Source organism: Lathamus discolor, chromosome 5, assembly GCF_037157495.1.
Source record: "Lathamus discolor isolate bLatDis1 chromosome 5, bLatDis1.hap1, whole genome shotgun sequence".
Classification (NCBI taxonomy): Eukaryota; Metazoa; Chordata; class Aves; order Psittaciformes; family Psittacidae; genus Lathamus; species Lathamus discolor.
The window spans coordinates 36,840,995-36,859,249 of NC_088888.1; the positions used below are offsets into that span (position 1 = coordinate 36,840,995).

The window sequence follows — 18,255 nt, forward strand, 5'->3', positions numbered from 1 at the left end:
ATGGCAGCTTTTTCTGCTCTTCATCAGGCCATTTGTTCAGTTTGCTTGTAGCGATGTCAGTTAAAAGTCATTTGTACGACTGCGTGGGGTATGATTCTGACTTTGTTAGTGGTGTACATCACCACAGGATTTAGCTTAATAGCTATCATTGCACATCTGCAGCTGACAGACCTTGGGAGGGGAATGGTTTTACCTGGAAGCTGTGCGCAGGCACATCTGTGTATATACAGTTGGTCCAGTTCTGTTTGAAAATACACAGAAATTGAAATTTCACCTCTGCATAAGGACACGAGGTTTATATGATCATCTGGCTGGTTTGTCGGTCAGTACTTCTCTAATAACAGGGTTTGAACCCACTGGCTAGTTCCAGCCAAAAATCTAAAACACACTTAAGCTCCTGCAGCGTCTGTGGGATTTTTTGTCTGGGGAGAGATATCCAAGTTGGTGTTCCAGTGGGGAAATGGCGGGATGTTGCAGTTGCCAGAGGCTCCACTGGGCAGGAGGGAGTCCACCAAGCAGCACCCGCAGCCCACCAGACTTCCTTGCTGGGCAAGTGTGTCAGGAAGACACTGGGAGAGCTCGGGCTACTGCCTGAAGATTTATTTTCAGCAGAATTGGTATATCCTTAAACCCCTGACAACTTCCATATGACTTTTATTTAGTAGCATTAGACTTCATCAGTCTGTCCTTTGACTCTCCTTGTTGGAAAATTGAGCAGAGGTACTTCAGAGGGATGTTGCCAGATTTAATTACCTTTTTTAAACATTTAGAGAGAATAATTAATAAAATAATGAATAGGTGATAAATAATGCAAATGGAAATTCAATATTAAACGTTTAGGATTAATTTAGAGATATCTGTCATTCCAGATCTCAACATTGAAGCAGCCAAGCTACTTGAAAAACACCCCAACCAACCAACCAAAAGAACCAAACAACAACAAAACAAAACAAGTCTTTGATTTCTTTAAAGCCATATGTGTTGTTTCATGTAAAGGGGGGAAAAAAAAGGAGGAGTGGGGAAGATAAATGACCTCTTCCAGACCCTGGCCTCCTAAAAATCATTATGCATTTATATTGATTTTCCAGAGTGCCCTTCTACAAAGGAGTGTCTCCAGCTCTATGAATCTGTTTTTTTCCCCTTGCCCCAGCAGTGCTAGGCTGAGTGGTAAAGCTCTGTTTTTAATGGCTCTTTCCCCATCTCTATGAGATTCCATATTTGGGGGTGCAGAGGAGCTTTCTTCCAGAAAAATAACCCTCATGAAATTATCTGCATTTTGAAAGAAATGTGGAAAAAAAAAAACCAAACCCATGTGACATTATTGGTAGACTTCTACATTCAAATGTCAACAGGACACTTTTCTCCTTTGTACATTGTAGTAATGCTCACTGATAAGGTACAACATGAAAAGCTGCTCTTTAGATTTGAGTATAATGCTGCTTGAAGCAGAAACACAGTAATGAAAATAGTATTTCCAAGCAGAACCATGGAAGCCAGATTATGATCCTTTTTGGAAAGCCTGTGTTTCTCCATTTCTTGGGTAATTAGTCACCACACAAGTACTTTGTCTTCCAGACGTACACAGTGTGGATTTGAAATTAGAATCTAGCTTTCTGCTTTTGTGTACAATAGCCAGCGTTAAAACCAGATGAAAATAACTGAAATAGAATTGAAAAGGATGCTGCACATAGTTTTATGTATATATTTCATTTTCTATATCATTCATATGTTCCAGTGCTACATGAAGAATTTGAAATTGAGTTGTATGTTCCTGAGCCTGAGTCACATTTTGCTTTTGTTCCACTCAAGGCAGCGTGCTGAGCTTTAGGGAAGTGAGGAGGATAATGGATGAAGTTTAAATCTGTCGTTTTATGCACTGATTTATTTCTCCTGCTACCAGTATTTGTTGATGGTGATTTAATTAAGTTAACTTAGTTTCTAGCTCCCCCTGTTCTTGCTTTGCTAATTAATTAGTGTTCTGCTTCTGGCTGAGCAGTGACATTTCTTATCAAAAGGTCATTTTGAAAGATAAGGATTGGCAAATGATTTGTAATCAATGCTTTTTGCCAAACACCTCTAAGCAGACTGTGAAACCGATGTTATTTTCTGTGTGCATCTTCCTACAGGAACAGCTTTCTGTAAGTGGCAGTTGCTGGTGTCACACACGCAGGGATTTTGCTCTCTCTGGTGTTGTAGGTCAGGGGGTTAAGCAGCGCTTTGGGTAGAATTGTCAAAAAGGACAAAACGCCATAAGGACAAGTCAGTGAGGCACCGAACCCATCATCCTTGATGGCTCTTCCTCTACAAGGAACTTTTGAAGAGGAAAACAGTAAATGGAAAACGGTATTGGTCATGTGAAGACTCATGTAAAATGTCTATCCAGTGTGGTGTGGGACAGATGAAACCAGTGGGATTTCATCCTGTGCAAGAGGGCAGACCCCCTCCTACTGCCACCCACATCATTGGTGGCCTTGCCAGCAAAAGGTGCCTGTAGGGTTCCAGGCTGGTCTTGGGCCTGGCCCTAGCCATGCTGAGGACAGAAGTGCCCAGATGGTGACTACCTGTGGTGCTACGGAGCCTCTGGCTGCCCCAGAAGCTGATTTCTGCTGGCAAAAGGCAGGTATTAAAAAGTAAGTGTAGGCTCATAATGCAGAAGCTACTGAAGTCAGTTTCTTTACATTTGATTTTCTATTCCAGTGGAGACTAATAAGCGCGTGCACTCAAAATTTGCATCTTCCTTTTCATTTCCCCTTCCCAAGTTAAACAAGCTGGGAGAGAGGCAGTGCAGAGGCAGATGGGGTCCATGAGTCAGAAGACAAGTGCAAACCAACTTTGGCTGCCCCAGGTGTCCATGGCTTTCAAACAGGGTCTTATGCAGGCTAAGGTAAATCTTGAGAAACCCTCAGTCCCAACAGAAGCTTGTCAGAGAAAGTTTTAAGGAACAAAAGGAGAGTTGCTAAATTTGATGGTTTGGAGTTCAGCATCATCTGTATTTGTCACTGGGAGCAGAAAGTATATCTTACGTGTTCATGCAACAATTCGTGCAACCTCCACAAACTTCCTCTAGAGCAAGTGTTTCTCAAAGAAACATCATGACTAATTTACAGTGTGTAAACAAAAACGATTTCATTTTTATTTGACACTTGAAACTGAAATGTAATCTTCAGAAACTGACACCAATTTGAATTTGGTGCATGTATTAGCTTGTACAGAGCTGTAGGTTAAACCCTCACGCCTTGTAACACCAAACCTATATCCAGAAACAAAACTGCACTGCAAGTCATATTAAAAATTATATTTCTTGACGTACAAACATTAACTTTTATTCCAGATTAAGTCTGAAGACAGAGGAAAGACCAGCAAAGTATTAGCCACAAATTTAGAAGATAGCTTCCGGATAATTTTCTTCTAGTAGAACTAAGAAATACTTTGTGCAGCAGTGAGAGGGTAGTATTATGTAGAAATATTTGGAAGTTATTCTTTGACCAGGGCGATCCCAGGAGCAATACTCTGGCTCCACTGAAACCAGCGGCTGAATGGTGTCTAAGTTATCAGAGCTGTGACTTCAGCTCCGCTATCCAGTCACTAGATTATGTGACGAGTCACTTTCCCCTTAGAGTGAATCAACTATAAATTTGAATAATTATTACAGAGAGCAGGTGAGTGTCTCTCCTATAAACTCCCCCTGTACAGCTCCTGTAAGCCATGGTTTCACGACTTAAGGTTCTCATTGGTTTGGCTTGACATCCTGCTGAACTGATATGATGTCACTCTATGTACATCAAAGGATGTCTCATCGTTATTCAATAAACAGCAATACACAGCTAGAGATGCACTGACTCGTAGTTCTTAAGTGAGACATAAGGACAGTAAGTTCAGTGAAATTTAATTTGTATTTCCATATTTAAATCTCAGCCAAAGTTGATGTCACAAGAGCTTCGGAGAAAGCAGGATTATGGTTTTGTTTTTTTATTCAGAAAATATATAGCTAGTTCATGATTGAGAAGGATTTCTTTTCTTTCTCTCCTTGGAAGGTGCTAGGAATATACTTTTCCTTTTTACCCTTTCCCTTCTGTACTTCATAGTTATTAAAACTAAAACAATCCAAGAAGTAAAAATTCGTGCCTTAAATAAAACCCTCTCCTTAAGCATTCAGTGTTAAATAAAGTAAGCGGTAACATCCTTCTCTTTGATGTTCAGAGCTAGACAAACAGAAGTGGATAAGCTCTATTTATTTGCATGTATCCTCAGCTGTCTCCACTTCTCTTTCATACCACATTAATACCTGGAAATGCAAACTGCTTTTGTTTCAGGGTAGCAGGTGCTTCCTCTGCTGTTACAGGCTGCACTAGTCTGGTTTCTTCTGTCTGGTGACACCAGGGTTTATTTCAGGGAGAGCTAATTTGTCCAAGATCATGCAAACAGTCTTCATGGCTTTGTGCTTGTTGTTCCAGGTTATGTTCCCTGCCTCTGTCTGATGTATAAATTAAAGATAAATGTCAAACCCCACCTTTCAAACCAAAATCGGTACTGGTAGAAAGAGTTTAGCTGGTGAGCACTATTTCCAAGGAGCATCTTACTCATACAGATGAACACATGGTGTAAGCATTAGCTGCCCAAGCCACCTGCACCCCACTCTTTGTGTTCTGTACTGAGGCCCCTGCAAGTGGTCAAAATGACGATGGGGAAACTGAGTTATTTGCACTTTCCTCTGTTCCTTTGGTGTACATCCCCTGACGTTACCAAGGGGTGGGCAGAAGAAGAGGCCATTCTGCAGCAGTGGGTCGGTAACTGTACTGGGTGGTACTGTACTGAAGCTGGGTGGGCTACTGAGCTCCAGTGCTGGTTTGGAAGTTCTTTGATAATACTATCAGAGAAAAGGGATTCACTCAGAAAGGAATCCATAGAAATAGGTCCTATTCAGAGACCCAGTTAGTTTGGATTTGAGTGGAGAAATTCATGATGGTGTATGTTCGCTGATCCCCAAACTAGACTAAGCAAAGACACAAGTTTGCTATGTCATCTGCATAGAGGGTAAATATCTTCAGTGTGAAGGCCTTATCATCCCTGGCACTGCAGCAGCTATTCAGACCACATCCATCTCTCCACATGCTACTGGAAGGGTCCCTCCACCGCTACAATCTAGCAGGCTGAATAAGCAGCCAGAACTAATTCAGATCATGCTTGAGCAAATTAATTATCTGAGTGCTGGGATGTAAGAACTAGAAGGGAGACTCTCTCAGTGGATCAGACTGGGACCACTGAATACTGGAAAAAAACCCTCTGAAGTGCAGGAGGGGCACTTTCGCACTCACTGTAGCTGGAGGATGACAGAGGAGTCAGGCTGAGCCAGACCTTCATGCTGTTTCAATGATACGTCAGTGTGCCATCCCTTCTTAAAATCTTTCCTGATGCATATCAGACCCACATTGCCCCAACCCTCACATTACAGGTGGGCAGAAGAGCAGGGGAATTCCTATTTCTAGGTGTAGCTAGAGTAAGAGAAAATAAGTTTTCTCTCCTGCTATGACAGCATTAATAACAAATCAAAAAGGAGAAGGGATTTAACCTTGCATGTTTATTAAGTATCGCAATGGATGTGCAGCATACAGTACAATAACTAACTCTGACAGTGCCCTCTGGCATGTAAGCTGGTGCAAGCAGGTAGATACCTCTAGAGAGTCTACTTTGGAGGTTAAAATCAGGCATGGCCCAGGCATATGGAAATAATAGAGTAAGAAAAGGACAGTGGGAGGGAGCAAGTCGGTTTGCCTCTAGAGAGTATGATTAATGGTCCTTTGGGTGATAGGACTGCTTAAAAGTCTGAGCCTATATAGCTTCTGCCCTCAGAGCATTTTAATCAGGCAGTATCTGATGCTGGAAGATGGTCAGGGCAGGTCAGCAACTCCCATGCCAAGCTGTAATCCTGATTACAGGTTCCAATTATCTTTTTTGGCAGCCACTGTGAAGGTGGTGATTAGAGCAGCTTTGGAGGAGACTAGGTTCAGAGGGGTTACAGGGCCATGACTCTGGAGAATGAGGTTTCTTCTGTGGTGACATGGCCTTTTCTTTAATGTCATTGTACCTCCTGTATGCACGTGGGGAGAATGGTGGTGTGGCACCCTGACAGGTCCACAGCAGTGAGCAGGGCATATGGCAGGTGGCTTCCATTAAGTGCCTGGCCACTCAGATTTGTCTTTACTTATTCAGAGATTGAAATGATGGGGACAGGAGGGCATGATGCCATTCTGCCAGCCTATTCTTATACCTGCATAGTGCAAGTGCAGAGAAGCATTTTGACAGGCTGTCTCACCAAGCTTAATGGGAAATGTCCCATGTAGAGTGTTAAGTAATGCTCACCCCTCCAACAAGAATTCCTACCTGTGACCATCACTGATCTACAGCATAAGAAATGCTCTGCTTCACACAAATTAGGCATTTTGTGAGAGCATTATGTGTGATTTTTCCTTATGAGATAAGATTAAGATTCTGAGATTCCCTTTGGTTTGTTTTTTGTCTACAAGGTAGCTTAGGTTCAACGAGCTAGTAAAGCTTGTGTCGCTACTGAACTAGGTAAAGCATCAAATTAGCAAGAAATCCAAGTTTCCCTCCACTCCTGTTTAAGGTTTTCAGATCAGCTCTTTTGAACCGATTCCTGTGCACCAGTTTTTGAAGTACTGCAACAGAATATGCAGTTTCATTATGGCATGTTCATTACTTGGGTGCTGAGAATACTCAGCTTCTCAGCAGCTCCACAACACATGAAAGGCGATGACAGAATCTCACTTGAGATCTCAGGCTTTACCACCTGAAATAGTTGAATAGCAGTCCTTGTAGATGCTTTCAGCTTAAAAGGGTATTGGCATTGTGTAACACAAGAAAAGAAAATTCCAGTACTTTCAGTATAGAATTAGTAAAATTCTGATTGACCAAAAAATGAATCTGTAAGATCAAGAGCTAATAATGGGGGAACTTGACTCATCCACAATGTCTGAACATTCTGCTAAATGTTTTTGCTATGAAATCTTTAGTGTCAGTTTTGATAAGTTTGAATTCAGCTCATCCCCTAACTCTTACTCTCTTACTCTCTATTCATCTCAACCACAAAAAGTGTTTTTCTTATTGCTGGCAAAAGGTGATTTATCTCTATACATAAAAATACTTTTTTACTATTTTTAATGAGCCTCTTTATCACTTATTGTTTGGATGGTTTATTTGAAGCTTAAAATATTTATAGAAAGAAAAATTTATATAAATCACTTCCAGAGAATGCTATTCAGTGATATCTCATAAATGCTGCCAGCGTCAGCACAATACAAGAAGTTAATTTCCACAAGGTTAACCAGATGAGCTCTGAGTCTGGTACATTCTACTTAATCTTAAATGACAAAGAGTTATTAATTTTATGCAGTTTTTATTTTCACATTAACTTTCTCTTCTGCAAAGCTTAATCACTTTTGCATTGTTTGTAATGCTGTAGTCCTTTTAGTTAGGGCAGTTCTCTACAGAGGAAGATGTGGTGCCTTCCTGAAGAACTTACTGTTAGTACACAGACAAGAGAGTGATGTGTTTTGTCAACGGCCACACCATGAGCCAGCAGCAAAGTGAGAAGCAGAATCCAAATCACTTGAACTTCATTCCAGTACCATACCTAGTGACCATTCTGAATCTTAATATGTTGCTGTTCTTACTGTTCTTTTTTTATAGTTCGGGATCGGGTACGATCAAAAATGGAGAGAGATATTTTGGCAGAAGTGAATCATCCTTTCATAGTCAAGCTTCATTATGGTAACTATAATAAAATATAGTTCATGTTTGTTCTTAAATTGGTCTGGGAATTGTAACTAGATGTGTTACAATTTCATACAGATACCCCCTGCGTACTTACGACTGTCTCTAACAAAGTCATAGAGGCTACCTGTGTGAAATCCTTCATTATTGCTGAAGAATTTCAGTATAAGTAAGCTTTAGCCATTCCTCCATTAAAATACATTTGTCATAAAGTCTGATGCGGTAGGTAGTGTTGGTGGGATAGCTGGCGAGTATACATCTGCCAACCCCCTCAGCTGCTGTCAGGTATCTCTTAGAAAGCTAGTGATTCTAAATAAAAACTGGTTTTAATAATCAGCACCAGTCCAAATTTGTGTATGTGTGTTCATGAATGTGGTGTCTTGCTGGAGTTGCCTCCTTCTGCCTCCCCAGCTTCACGAGGAGCCCCCTTATTACTGTAAAGGGCCTTCTGAGGACATATTGAATAGGCTCTCCTCTTGCACAAGCCTGGGAGCTTCTCTCTATGCCTAGCCATTAGAGACTCCTGGTGCCTTGTGCAGTGGCAAGCAATATTAATTCATAGGTGCTTAGCATGGAAATTAATATATAAGTAATGTATTGTTGTCTCTCAACTGATACCATTTTTCCCATAGCCTAAGCTTGATTGCTTAGTTCTATACAGAAATGAAATTTTCTGCTCTCAAACTGCTGAAATGACAGGGAAGCTAATGGCATGCATGATATGCTGCTAGTCAACACGATTCATATTTTGGAGACCTTTATCATGATTCAGGCTTTCAACCTCTCCATCCTTTTCTAATGCAGCCTTTCAAACAGAGGGAAAATTGTATCTAATACTAGACTTCCTGCGGGGAGGGGACCTATTCACAAGACTCTCCAAAGAGGTAAGCCAATAGACTTTTAACTTAGAAATGAAAGACTGTCCTGGATTTCCAGAACTTTGATTAAGTTGATGTGAATATTCATGCAATATATATGTAATAGAATGTTATCATCTTGCATCTTTAAGAAAGTTCATAATAATTGTATTTGAATTATGCCATAGGTAACGCAGCAGATAGCATTTAAGCATCACTGTTGCAGAAAACTGTGTCATTAATAAGCCATCCCCATAGCAAAATAGCTCCAAACTCATTGCTTGCAAAATATATCCTGCATGCGATGAGAAACAGTCTGAGAAATCAATCCCCAGTACATTTTGCCCTGGAGATAGGGACAAAACCACTGGAAAAAACACAGCTGCCAGCAGAAAGGAGAGAAGGCTGTAGGCTAGGGCTGACCCCTCCAGCAAGGATGCTAACAGCAGTGTCAGCCAGTGAGCAGCAGAGGAGCTGTCTCCTGCAGCAGCTGCTGGGGGCAGGTTAGAGGCCACACACCATGCTGGCCAGGGCTTGAAGCGTGACTGTCACAGCCCTCACCTGCTCCTCCTTCGTGCCTGGGGACAGCTGCTGCTTCCATCACCTCCCTCGGCTCCCATCCCTTCCACGCCCTCTGCAGCTCCTGCCTCTGGAAGTGCTGCTGCTGGAGAAAGAGGCAGCCAGAAAACAGTCCAAACTTGAGTCTTGCTAATGCCTTAAGAGAGTGGCAGTGGTAGGGTTTCTAGGTTCATTTAGCACTTGCCTGTCTGCAAATGCCTCTGTCTGCATTGCTTGAAGCAGCGCATCCTTCTGCACTCATCCTCAGAGAGGGCCCTGCAGGCAGTACAGAAGGTTCCAGGGAGGATGCCTGCCACCCTGGGGCTTGGTTGTGCCCCAGCATTCTCTGTCTCTAACATGATGTCCCCAGCCCTTGGTCTCTTTCTAGGGTGTGGAGGCAGTGGTGCAAGCAACCACCTAACACACAATCTTTACAGATAAGGTAGGGAGCTTTCAAGTGCCATCTCAAAGGGCAGCTATGTTAGCTCTCCTTGGTTTGCGGAGTTACTGGTGGACTAAAAAAGCTGTGAAACAGTGCTTTTATTCAAAAGTTCCCTGACTTTTTTTCCACATCTTATTCCTAGTTTGGTGACATGCTGCAGTCTACTGTGTGCACCACAGCTTGGGGAGGATCCCAAGTATTCGCTTTCAAGGCTTGTTGCTAATGCAATCAGACATTAGCAACAGGTTTATTACACTGCCAAGTAATGATACTCAGTACAAGGTATCAGTTGTTTTTTAACAGGAGGAAAAAGATTAACGAACTTGAAAATATCCTTGTGCTATTTTGTCATGAAATCAGGCTTTGTTAACGAGGCAGCATGCTGTCTTAGCAAGGGCCTTTCCTGTTTCATGGAAGAAGAGAAAAGTGACTCTTACCTACAAAGGGCAGTTACCCTTTCTGCGCAGTCGGGAAACTTGAAAGTGAAAGAGAACAGCTGAGATTTTGTACTCCTTTAACATGTCACGTTTTTCCCAAAGCTTTTCTAATGCAATGTACCAAGTTCTCTGCTTTATACTATGAAGAATGAGTCCTCTTAACTTTACAGTCCTTTTACGTCTTTTTTTCAGTGATTGCAGCTCATGTTGTGTACCTATACTTTGCAGCTGTTTAGTGTGAAGGTATTGCAAGGGAAAAAATATGGGAAAACTTGTTCTGCTTGAAATGTGTTACTTATGGTACTGATTTCAGTGGACTTTCAATCAGATCCCATATACTAAAGCATTGTCTCTCTCCTGCTTTTTTTTTTCTGAGACGTCTGACTTTACCTAGATGTATCTGTATAGATTAGATTTCCCCTGATCCTGTTGACTTCACTTCTTGCCTATATTTACTTTGAACCTAATGAATAATTCAAATTTGTTTTGACAATTAATACAATTTTTATGTTCAGACCAATTATATTTTTAGTCAGAGGTTTTGCTGTTGTATCCTTTTCCTTTCTAGCCTTTGGAGTGATAGACTTAATTTAATAATGTGACATCTCTTCTCTGAATACTCTCTTTTTGCTCTCAGCCCTCTGCAGCTTCTCAGAGCATTCAAGACCAGATACTTAATTTTAAAAACACGCTCAGCAACTTCTACTGTAGATACTTAAATTTAAGTGACATGTAAATTTGTATTGAGCTGACTCATTTTACTTCTGTCATACACAGTATTCACACCTGTGTATCCAATATACCAGCTTCTCTTTCTTCATTATTATCGTTGTATATATTGAAATTTAATTAAAGAGAACATTTGGGATATAATGAAAATTGAACCAGAGGGGTTTCTTGCCGTCTGAGTTTTTCTGAGCTTGGTGTTTTCTCAGTTACAGAAGTTTCTTACCACCTAAAACAGAGTTTTCAGTGTCAGGAGTATCCATATCTTCTATAGAAAGGAAAGCTGCTCTCAGTTTAGACCTCATCAGGTCCTGAGCGTTAGACAGTGCAGCACTGCTTAGGTCATCTGCACTGAGATTCCTTGAAGTCTCAATGCATGGGTTTTTAAATCCATCTCTTTCTCTTCATGCTTAGATTTGGAAGCATTTAACTTCCCAAAGAGGTTAAACTGTGTTATTCAATGAGAATTTGGTAGCCAAATTCCAAGATTTTAGCAAATTAAGAGATACGAAAGAAATGAGAGCTGCAATGAATGTATTGAATTTTGCCATTCATTTCCAAAGGCAGCGGAGTTAGAACCACATTCATATTACAACATGATGTCATGTAAACAGATCAAACAGATGAATGAGAGCAGCATGTTTTAAGGAACAGAAGTACTCAACAGGTTACGTTTTGTTTTATAAGGAGAATCTGGTAAGAATTTTTAACATGAGCTCAGACAAATTGTGGAAAATTGAACCTGATACGATGGTCCTTCCTGCATTCTTGAGTTAGATAATTCCTTCTCCATGTTGTTTAATGCAAGCCAGCCCACCACTGTCCAGTAAATAGATGTGTTCTCTTCCTTCTCTCTAGGTGATGTTTACAGAAGAGGATGTCAAGTTCTACTTAGCTGAGCTGGCCTTGGCATTAGACCATCTCCATGGTCTTGGAATTATTTACAGGGATCTAAAACCAGAAAAGTAAGTTAATAAGAAAGAGTGAACCAAAACATACATATGTGAGATTTTAGGTTGTTTCTGCTCCTTGTCACGAGTAAGTCAGAAGGTGCCAGAGGCTGTGCCTTCCTTCTTATACGTAAGACTCTACTTGAAGACCCTCACCATGAGCAGTAGGGTCTTCCTATCATATCGTTTTAGCATGAGGGAAAATATTTTGACTCTGCTCCAGTATGATTGGACCTCTGTGTGCTTGGCCTTCAGTTTAGTGAGTTATCTCAGCATGGCATTCAGATCGCTATGCCTTTGATTTCACTGCCACTGTTCTCCATTTGCAGCATTTAATCTGGCCTTCCCCTTGCTTTGGTATAACGCACTCATAGAATCATAGAATAGTTAGGGTTGGAAAGGACCTCAAGATCATCTAGTTCCAACCCCCCTGCCATGGACAGGGACACCTCACACTAAACCATCCCACACAAGGCTTCATCCAACCTGGCCTTGAACACTGCCAGGGATGGAGCACTCACAACCTCCCTGGGCAACCGATTCCAGTGTCTCACCACCCTCACAGGAAAGAACTTCCTCCTTATATCCAATCTAAACTTCCCCTGTTTAAGTTTTAACCCATTACCCCTTGTCCTGTCACTACAGTCCCTGACAAAGAGTCCCTCCCCAGCATCCCTATAGGCCCCCTTCAGATACTGGAAGGCTGCTAAGAGGTCTCCACGCAGCCTTCTCTTCTTCAGGCTGAACAGCCCAACTGTAGCCAGTTTCTCCCGAAGGCTTCCTCAGGGGGCCTATGTGTCATGGCACCATTCAGTTTTATTGTAGCCATTGCTAAATGAGCATCTCTGAAAATTAGTGTGTATATTACCTCATGAGGCAAGTGGTAATTGGGATTTTAAAACCACTTCATTATTAATATTAATGATCCAAAATATTTTCCCAATAATTCTTCTCCCTTATATTTGCAGCTGTTTTCTACTCCTAATGTGCTGTTATGGAGCACTTTTCTTTCTCTGATTTATTTGCAGTACATCAGTAGAGTAAATGACACTCTCAGTGCTATCACTCGGAGTGACGTGATACTGTTATGTCACTTGCCTGGTTCTTTGCCTGCATCTTGTGTGTCAGCTCAAGTAAAACAGGCTACAGCATTTCAAAGTTACCAGCCTTTTTAATGTAATGGTTGCTGTCATTTAAAAAAGATGACCACTGAGGGCAGTCTGTTTGGCTGTTGCTTACACTTCCAAAGTTTAACAACAGAGCAGCCTTTTCCTTCTGTGACATGAAATTCAAAAATATGCAGCTCTTTCTTTGAAATGGAGTGCTATCGCTTTCATGCTCATGGATAAAGTAAGAAACCAAAAATGATGGAAGGTGGACTTTGTAGGTGAGAATTTGAAGGGGACGAGATTTATCTGTAGTACAGTACTATCTGATTTAAACTTTAAATCCAATTGTATGTTTTGGTTACAAAAATAATAGTAGTAGTACTATATGAATTCATATAGATGTATGTCCTTTGGGCTCGAGACCCTTTTGCAGGTAACCGAAATTCCTAGTCTTGTTTATGCACCCAAAACTGAACAAGAGAGTCTTTGGCAAATACAGGAAGTCATCCTGCAGATTAAACAACTGGAGGGAGAGAGGTGACAATTTGCTACTAGTATGAAAGGCAGGTAAGGAGCAGTCACACTATAGCTGCCACTGCCACATGCTGCTTCATTGTCTACCAGCAGCTCTTCAGTTCTGAATTGCTATGTTATTCGGTCAGCATCAACAAACATGTACGTTATAGAATAACTCCGATTATAGGTTTTGAGCTTCAAACTTTGTTCCTAGCGATCATTAGTCTGAATCATGCAATACTTTTCTTTCTGGAGTTAGATGAAGCTGTTCTTCAAGCTAACACGTGATACATGAAGCTGCTATTAGAAGGTATCCAAATAAGAACCTGTATATTCAACTATAAGTCACAGTGCTGTTTCATTTATAAGCAAATGCTGTAATTTTTTGCTTTAGGAGAAGTTAGAAACCAAGGAGAAAAATAAGTGCATGTCAAAACTCTTCACTGTGTTTGAGATACTGAGAACCCGATTTTTAGTGTTCTTAGAATTGAGTGTCACTTTCTGTTTCAAAGCACATCTTTCACTGACTTCAGTTGCAAGGGAGAGCACTTAAAATTTCTTCAGACCAAGCTGCAGTGCCTCAAATCAGGGATCAGTGAATTGAGAAATTAGAGCTCACCCAGGAAAGGAAGGTAACATTGATTTGCCATTGTTACACAGAAGCATGTTGAAAAGGAACATACTCTAGGTTTACAGTTGAAAAGGAGCAAATGGAATCCAGCTCTCTGGGCATTTGTGTCTAAGCTGAGACCAGCTAGCTGTCCCCGTCACTGTACTACTCTGCTAAAATCCATGGGTATTATCTGTTCTTTCTCTGGAAGAAAACAAAAACTATCATCATGTAACTAAATTACATTTATACAGTGAGATCACTGTGTAAAGTTAAGGTGGCAGTCCTTATTCTTGTATTTCCTAACTTGTGAGTATATGGTTTATGGTGTTTGATGTACAGTTAAATAGATACCAGTGATGCGGTTGAATCTGGATACAATTTTCATATTATAAAATTAGTTTACATGAATACAACAGTTGTACAGGAAAGCAAGTGACCCAGACTGGTATAGCTCAAGTTTGTACCTGGGGATAAATCAAGCAATCTGTTTGATTGAAAACCATATCTTTCAAGAATAGCTTTATAAATGCAAAGTCTGTGTGTAGTCATGCTTAGGACAGCAGGTCAGTAAAAGCAGTTTGAAGATTTGTGGGATGATCTTGAGGCTAAATTGTTGGTTTTGTTTTGAAACAAAGAATTGGTTGGCACTGACAGTATCCTGTAAAAACCTTAAACTGAACAAATAAAACGGAAAAATCTCATAGTGAGAGGATATCACTCAATGGGATTACATTTAAGCGTTAAAAGTAGTCTACGACTTACGTTTTTTATAATCTCAAAATTTGGTTTAGAGGAAAGATTTTTCTCAAGCCTGAATCACATTAACAACTTCTATTTTTCCCTTCTGCAAAATAGTATTAGTTTATTTCAGATTAGTCGATCCTGCATACCATAGTTAAAGTAATTGTCACAATAGAACTTCTACTACAGGCAGTGTGGGATAAAAAGGAATTGTAAAACAATAAAGATAAAAAGAGAAGACAGAAAGTGTGATGGGATAATGTTTGTTTTTACAGTCAAAGGAAAACTATTTGTCTGCTGTAATTTGGATGCTTAGACGCAGGTACATTGTTCTTCGCTTCTTAATGTCACTCTAAGCTAATTCAGTGCAACAGTTATCTTTCTTCTCACTGCTAGCGTATTATTTTCTTTCACATGAAATGCAATTTTCAGTTCATAGTTGTAGTGTTATATGTGTTGGCAGATGGCAAAGGTGGAAACACCCAGCTGTCTAAAGGGTGCTGCCAGGGGCCACAGGGGAAACTGTAGGCAGCTGAGGGCACTGTGTGAGGGTGATAAGGGAACATGAGACAGAGGAGGGGTATACATATATAGGGGATGTAGGATAAAACACCCTTAGGAAACCAGGACACATTTATGTTGCTGCTCATGCAAACATTGAGTGTGAGAAAGACTGTTGTATGCTGCTGGCTGACTTAACCTGAGACAGCACTATGCATCTGATAGCTGTGCTGGTATTGCTACATATTTTTAGTGAGGGTAAGGTATGAACACTGATGACGGTAAAGGTATGAAAAAACATGTATTGTGTATCTAGAAAAGCAGCATGGATTTTCAGTAGGAAATCTATATCTTAAGGTCATTTCCAACCCTAACTATTACAGAATCACAGAATCCCAAGGGTTGGAAGGGACCTAAAAAGATCATCTAGTCCAACCCCCCCGCAAGAGCAGGGTAACCTACAGTACATCACACAGGAACTTGTCCAGGCGGGCCTTGAATATCTCCAGTGTAGGAGACTCCACAACCCCCCTGGGCAACCTGTTCCAGTGCTCTGTCACTCTTACAGTAAAGAAGTTCTTCCTGATGTTAACGTGGAACTTCCTATGCTCCAGTTTACACCCATTGCCCCTTGTCCTATCACTGGATATCACTGAAAAAAGCCTAGCTCCATCATCCTGACACCTACCCTTTACATATTTGTAAACATTGATGAGGTCACCCCTCAGTCTCCTCTTCTCCAAGCTAAAGAGACCCAGCTCCCTCAGCCTCTCCTCATAAGGGAGATGTTCCACTCCCCTAATCATCTTCGTGGCTCTGCGCTGGACTCCTTCAAGCAATTCCCTGTCCTTCTTGAACAGAGGGGCCCAGAACTGGACGCAATATTCCAGATGCGGCCTCACCAAGGCTGAGTAGAGGGGGAGGAGAACCTCTCTTGACTTACTAACCACTCCCTTTCTAATGCACCCTAAGATGCCATTTGCCTTCTTGGCCGCAAGAGCACATTGCTGGCTCATGGTCATCCTCCTATCCACCAGGACCCCCAGGTCCCTTTCCCCTTCGCTACTTTCCAGCAGGTCAACCCCCAACCTGTACTGGTACATGGGGTTGTTCTTCCCCAGATGCAAGACTCTACACTTGCCCTTGTTAAATTTCATCAAGTTTCTCCCCGCCCAACTCTCCAGCCTGTCCAGGTCTCGCTGAATGGCAGCACAGTCCTCTGGTGTGTCAGCCACTCCTCCCAGTTTTGTGTCATCAGCAAACTTGCTGAGGGTGCACTCAGTTCCCTCATCCAGGTCATTGATGAAAATATTAAACAGCACCGGTCCCAGCACCGACCCCTGAGGAACTCCACTAGTCACAGACCTCCAGCTAGATTCTGCGCCATTGACCACAACTCTCTGCCTTCTTCCTTTCAACCAGTTCTCGATCCACCTCACTACTTGATCGTCAAGCCCACACTTCTTTAGCTTATCTATGAGGATGCTGTGGGAGACAGTATCAAATGCCTTACTGAAATCGAGAAAAACTACATCTACCGCTCTACCATCATCCCTCCACCTAGTCACTTCCTCATAGAAGGCTATAAGGTTGGTCATACATGACTTCCCCCTCATAAAACCATGTTGGCTGTTCTTAATGACCCCCTCATCCTTGATATGCCTAGTGATGGCGTCAAGAATAAGTTGTTCCATCATCTTTCCGGGGATGGAGGTAAGGCTGACCGGTCTATAATTACCCGGGTCCTCCTTCTTGCCCTTCTTATAGATTGGTGTGACCTTTGCCATCCGCCAATCCTCAGGCACCTCGCCCGTTTCCCACGACTTACCAAAGATGATGGAAAGTGGCCTAGCAATGACCTCCGCCAGCTCCCTCAGCACCCGTGGGTGCATTCCATCCGGACCCATCGATTTACAGATGTCCAGTTTGCATAGCTGATCCCTAACCCAATCCTCATCTACCAAAGCAAACTCCTCCTTTGTCCTGACTCCTTCTGGGGCTATAGAAATCCGGGGCCCTCGGCGAGAGTCTGCAGGAGTAAAGACAGAGGCAAAGAAGGCATTCAGCACCTCTGCCTTCTTTATATCCTCTGTCTCCAGGGTACCCACTTCGTTCAGCAGTGGGCCTATATTGCCTCTTGTGTTAGTTTTATTTGCTATGTATTTGAAGAAGCCCTTTCTATTGTCTTTAACCCGACTAGCAAGATTGAGTTCCAAGGAGGCCTTAGCTGTCCTAATTGCCTCCCTACATCCTCTAACAACTGTCCTATATTCCTCCCAAGCGGCCAGCCCCTCCTTACATAATCCATAGATTCTCCTTTTCCACTTGAGTTTGCCCAGCAGCTCCTTGTTTAACCACGCCGGTCTCCTAGATCCCTTACTTGACTTCCTACTCATTGGGACGCTCCGATCCTGAGCTTGGAAGAAGCGGTCCTTGAATGCTAACCAACTATCTTGAGCCCCTTTACCGCCTAGTACACTTTCCTATGAGACTTCCCTTAGCAGTTGACTGAAGAGGCCAAAGTTGGCCCTTCGGAAATCCAGAACTGTGGCTTTGCTAGGTATTCTATTCCTCCCACACAGGATCCTAAACTCCACCATCTCATGGTCACTGCAGCCAAGGCTGCCATTGACCGTCACCACTTCGACCAAACCCTCCTTGTTGGCGAGTACTAAATCTAGCAGCGCTGCTCCCCTAGTTGGTACGTCCACCATTTGCATTAAGAAATTATCATCAATGCACTCGAGGAACCTCCTAGACTGTGAATGACTGGCTGTGTGAGTCTTCCAGCAAATATTATATGATTCTATGAAATGTAAAAATGATGTTTTGGGGGAAAACCCCACAACCGTTGAATTGCATTGTTATTCATAGCGGCTTTCCAGGTGTGGGGCAAAATGTTGGGTTATTTCTGTGAGCTGTACTCTCCCTTGCTGTTTTTCCAGAGCCAAGTCTGTGGAGTTCATACATTCTAGCTCACCTCCACACTGGCAGGTGTTCTATTCTACTTTTTT

At 41.9% G+C, this 18,255-nt stretch overlaps 1 protein-coding gene across 3 annotated transcripts in view; it reads left to right on the plus strand.

The window, feature by feature from the left end:
* RPS6KA2 (ribosomal protein S6 kinase A2) overlaps positions 1-18,255 on the plus strand; it is a 304,348-nt gene that overhangs the window by 226,516 nt on the left and 59,577 nt on the right. For all 3 annotated transcript variants that reach the window (XM_065680424.1, XM_065680426.1, XM_065680425.1), the window contains 3 exons: positions 7,708-7,788; positions 8,596-8,675; positions 11,670-11,776. In XM_065680424.1, the coding sequence (XP_065536496.1) occupies positions 7,708-7,788; positions 8,596-8,675; positions 11,670-11,776 (268 nt within the window). The remainder of the gene's footprint in view (positions 1-7,707; positions 7,789-8,595; positions 8,676-11,669; positions 11,777-18,255) is intronic.